General features: G+C 41.9%; 1 protein-coding gene across 4 annotated transcripts in view; it reads right to left on the bottom strand.

Annotated features, from left to right (window-relative positions):
- LOC109974738 (kinesin-associated protein 3-like) overlaps nucleotides 1-5199 on the bottom strand; it is a 15600-nt gene that overhangs the window by 4785 nt on the left and 5616 nt on the right. For all 4 annotated transcript variants that reach the window (XM_020625093.1, XM_020625091.1, XM_020625092.1 and 1 more), the window contains exons 10-14: nucleotides 4092-4254; nucleotides 3574-3674; nucleotides 3335-3443; nucleotides 2750-2862; nucleotides 1612-1777 (exon numbers count right to left, since the gene is read on the bottom strand). In XM_020625093.1, the coding sequence (XP_020480749.1) occupies nucleotides 1612-1777; nucleotides 2750-2862; nucleotides 3335-3443; nucleotides 3574-3674; nucleotides 4092-4254 (652 nt within the window). The remainder of the gene's footprint in view (nucleotides 1-1611; nucleotides 1778-2749; nucleotides 2863-3334; nucleotides 3444-3573; nucleotides 3675-4091; nucleotides 4255-5199) is intronic.

Genomic DNA, 5199 nt, shown 5'->3' with positions numbered 1-5199 from the left:
GCAAGGACAATAATCTCAGCCTCAACACGGACAAGACGAAGGAGATGAAGGAGTGGACATGAGGAAGGAGGTCTCATCGGCCGCTGTTCATCTCGGGGCTGAAAGTGGAGAGGGTGAGCAGCTTCAAATACCTGGGCATCCACATCAGTGAGGACCTCATTTGGACACTTAACACCACACAGCTGGTCAAGAAGGCCCAACGGTGGCTGTACTTCCGGAGGAGGCTGAGGAGGTTTGGCATGTCGCCTAGGATGCTCAGCAACTTCTACAGCTGCATCACTGAGAGCATCTTGATCAGCTGCATCACCGTCTGGTACGGCAGCACTACTGCTATGGACCGCAAGCGCCTGCAGAGAGTGGTAAAGACTGTGTAGAAGATCACCATACATTCTCTGTTATATTCTTTTATTATATTGCTGCATTTGCTGCTTAAAGTGGCTTAGATTTTGTGTTACTTATCTACTTTATATTTCATTTGTATTTTGTGGCATTCATGTGGACGGCAAAGTAAGAATTTCATTGTACAGGGAAACATGTTTCCTAACTGTGCATATGACAATAAACACTTTGACCTTGAACTTGAATAAAAAAGTGAATATACTATAAAGGATCACTCTGAGATGGTCATCTTTCCAGCAGGTTCTGCCATCTCTGACAGGACTTGTGAAGCTCTGTGGCCACTGTGTTCTGCTGCCTCCCTGACCCTCTGAGGCCCTTCTTGTCTGGTTAATCCATTTGGCTGGATGTCAACCCTAAGAATAGTCCTGGCGGTTCCAGACTCCATTTCACAGTTCAGTAACTATGCTATTATGCTCCAGGAACATTCAGGACGAGAAACGGGTTTAAACCTTTGCCGTGATCTATGCATTGCCAGAGTTACATTACAGAGGTCTACATGCAGTTTCTTGTACATCATGGCTTGGTTTTTGCCCTGAATTACAGCGTGAAATTGTGAGACCTTACTGTATATACAGAGGCGTGTGCCTCTATAAACTATGCCCAATCTCAGTTGCAAACAAAACCAAAGCAAACATGATGCACCTGACCACAGTTTGCACAGTGCCACGGTCTGAATACTTTTGTGAATGAGAGATTTCAGACTTTCATTTTTAATACGTTCACAAACTAGATAGCACTCTGAGAATGCAAACCTCTGCTAAACACAGACCAACACAGAGACAAATACAGTAGAAAAGCAAAGCAGGACAGTCCACACTGACCTGTGAGGTTGTGCTGGGTGACAGTTAAGGGAAGCATAAAGTTACATACAGTACATGTGTATGTCAGTTTTTGTTGCCTGACTGACATATGACATTGGCATCCAGAATTATGTGATATTTACCACAAGGGTTGAAGAGTCAGAAAATGCTCATTTCAATTCCTGACTTGCATTTCAGGTCTCAGTGGGTTACAAGTTTCTGTAAATGCCACAATTGCTGGTTGTTTTCATTTTTTTAAGTTTAGGAAATAAGATGTAATGAAGAAGAAAAGGTGCATTTTTGTGTCTGCTTGCTGTCGAGCTGTTATGTAGTTCTCTGCATATCAATCAGCATCTGATGAGTGGTGGTCAAATGTCTGCATACACCTGTTCTCACTAAATCTGACCACTACCTGGTTTGAGCCTGTCTTTGAGGTAAGGTACCAGGTTGTACTCCTTCAGCACCAGCTCCCAGTCCAGGTCAGGGATAGTGAGGTTGGCCAGTGTTCCCAAACACTCTAGGACCCACTCTTCCTCTTTCTCTGCACAGATCTCTGCTGCCAGGTCACCAACGTAGTCCTGACAGAGATCAGAATGGACAGAAGAGATGATTCACATCAAGGGACACTAAAACCCTCCAGTGAAGCAAAAGAGTTTCAAAGTTGCTCAAAGTTGGCAACTCAAGTAGAGATCAATTAACTGTAGGGTCATTAAAGGGCAGCTGATGAGATCATTTAAATCTCAATATGTGGAGGGGAGACTACCCGGAGAGACCTGCAACCCATTGAGTACATTCTCCCCTGATGACTGAGAGAGCTCCTCAGTCTTACCTGTTTACCACAGCCATCTTCCCTGTTTGCTGCTCTGTAACCCATCAATAAACCACTTAAACCTTTCAGTAACTGTAGAGTTGTGCATTTCAGCCCAGTCTTCTAGGGGGGAACCCGACAGCCACAGAGCTGGAATACCAGACTGACAGTGGATCCAGCTGAGCTACTCTCATCAGAAACGGACGATGATTCAGAAAAAGGTACATCTCTAAAAGCTGTATATTCTTGTTTCCTTTCTCCTCCTATCATTTCCTGCATATCTCGTCTTCAATGGGAAAAGACGCCAGGAAAACACATCTTTCTGATGCTGTTAAAACGTTTACTCTTCTTTACCTCGATATATTGTATAGGCAGTTTGTTGCCACTTGTCTGAAAGGAAAGCTTCTGTGCGAGGTGAAAATCTGAAGCCCCCAAGGCCCTGACAGTGGATTTTTCAGTGAAGCAGGAGACGTCTTGTAACACATCTGTAGATTCACTTAGTCTTGATTTTTGAATTGGGAAGAACAATTCCAAAACCCAAGTCAGACAGGAAATGGGACTCAAAGCAAATGTTTTTGTTTTAAAAACCCAGGACAATCACAAGTGTGACAATGTCCATATGAAACATGACCACAATATGATAAGACCTGAGTATATAGACACTAATAAATCCTGCTTTAACACATGAATGTTTCTATTATCTGGAAAAAGTATTTGGAAACTCCCACAGCACTCAACTCACTATGAACAATGGTTTGGTTGGTCCATCATGTTGTGAGATGTTCCTGATCATCTTCATCAGCAGGCAGTCTTTCATCTTCAGAGCTCTCTTCATGAGCATCTTCAGCCCATTTCCTGCAGACAGAGAGAGGCCATAACACAGAAATGATTGTATACATCAGATTATAGCTGGGGTGGTGGAAATCTGGCAGCAGCGAGGCGCATGTAGGTGCTAACAAAGCAGCTGTGTTGTGGTTTCATGCCCATAAATAAGTCATGGATATTATATACACATAGGTGTGTCACACCTGCCACCATATTGCATTGGGCAGCCTGGCCATTATGGCCAGTTCAACCACCAGATTTCTGTGCTGCTTTTGGATGTTGGCATCAAAGAAATGCCAATAATAATCAACAGCAAAGAACACTTCACAAGAGATGTTATCTATTTTAATATTAGGAACGTGTTGAACCTCAGTCATTACAATAAGTGAATCACTCTTTTAGGCTAACAACGTGAAAGCCAACATTAAGTTAAGCAGACTACTATCATTCTTTGCACATAACAGAATATTTAAAAAAAATAAAACAGCTCATATAAATATACCTTCACACATGAGTTGTGCATTCCTCATGTTTATAGCCAGGTTGATGAAGATGGCGATGACCTCAGGTTCAGTCTCCTCCTCACCATAGTCAAGCAGCATTTGCATAAGCTACACACACAAGCACATCCACAGAGAATTTCACCTCTGACCTTACAACTACCAAGCAATAAAAAAAGTTACAGTCAACCATTCATATTCCTTTAGTTTGTTGAAAACATTTCAGTAGCTGCTGCTCAACCTGAGGTATGCAGTCTGTGCTCACAAACGTGCCCTTGAAACAGTCATCGATGCTGATGTGATACAGGATACGCATGGCTACCTGACGGTTGTTCTCATCACCTGTGTACCAACAAACAAACATAAACAACTGTCACGATTTTTTGCATTGAGCAATGATGGACAATTGTCAAAAGAAGGCAGAGAAAATTATGTGAATAAAACACGGCTTTCCACAAAACTCATGATAGACGGGAATAGCACATGTAGCCATGGTAACTGTACACATTCAGGATTAAGAAGATATAGCCCACAGTAAATATTAAAAATGACAAAAACTGCACTAAAATGTTTTTAATTTTTACTGACAAACTAAACAAAACAAAAATAAAACACTTTAAGAAAAACAATTTGACTCAAACTAATAGGCATCTTTGTCAGAAGACTAAAAACAAAATAAAATTGTATTCAGGTGTCAAAATTAACACTGCTCTACATACAATCCAGACAGTGTACATGTACAATGCTGTGTGAATTTACCCAACAAGGCACTCAGCTTAGGTAAGAGTCCAACTTCCACCATCTTGGCTCTGAGTCCAGAGTCAAAGGAGAGGTTGAACAGCAGACGCAGAGTCAGGTTTAACAGATCTTCATGGTCACATGGAACCAGGCGGGCCAGTCGTTCTATAGTGTCCAGCTCAGCCTTTAAGTCACACACAGACAGATTAGCTTAGAATAGTTTGTCCAGCCCTACAAACTGGATACAATAACTAGAATAAATTTTAAAAAATACATTAAAAGAAGAAATGGGAATATGTTAAATGAATGCAAGAAAAATGACTCATAAAACCTGAGGAAACTGAAAATGTTTTCAGTTTACTTTTGAATCTCAACAGGGCTGAAGTAGCTAAAAGTGCCTTCACCAAATTTGAATCTAATTCTAGGATACTATCCCCTGACATCCTGAGAGCTGTGGGGGGGGAATTGATGGTTGCTCAATGTTAAAAAGATGCAGTGGTGCTGAAGGAAGTCGTGGTTTCAGTGCACAGACACTGGCTAAACACCGTTTCAGAATTTGAGACAGGGTAAACAGTGTTTGTGTGTTTAGCCTCCACTACAGCACTGACGGTGCAGTCGTCTGCCTCAGGTCCAACGGGTCTTGATGGCCACTGACTGTGCAAGTAATATTGGGTTTACGGCGAATATGAATTAATGTGAAATTCCAACAGAGGTGCTCATTGATCCTGCTGTGGCTGTGCACCACTGTGTGTGTTTGTGTATAATGTCACAAAGTGGGAGCATTTATAAATTGAGAAGCAAAGGTGAAAGAACTGAACCACTGAGAGAAAGTCACAGTGTGACAAATACCTGTCACAAATGAATCACATCAACCCAGAATTAAATTACTGTATGTACTGTCTGAACAACAGCCAAAGAATAAACAAAAACAGAAAACAAAATCCAAAAGGAAATTAATATAACACATAAACCACACACACTCACTCCTATGGGCAATTTAGAGACACCAATCAACCTAAGCTGCATGTCTTTGGACTGTGGGAGGAAGCTGGAGTACCCGGAGAGAACCCACGCAAGCACAGGGAGAACATGCAAACTCCACACAGAAAGGTCCCAGGTGGGGCCTGAA

The sequence above is a fragment of the Monopterus albus genome, unplaced genomic scaffold, assembly GCF_001952655.1.
Source record: "Monopterus albus unplaced genomic scaffold, M_albus_1.0 scaffold345.1, whole genome shotgun sequence".
Lineage (NCBI taxonomy): Eukaryota > Metazoa > Chordata > Actinopteri > Synbranchiformes > Synbranchidae > Monopterus > Monopterus albus.
Note: the sequence above shows the minus strand (reverse complement) of the source record. Positions and strands in the feature narration are given on the sequence as shown.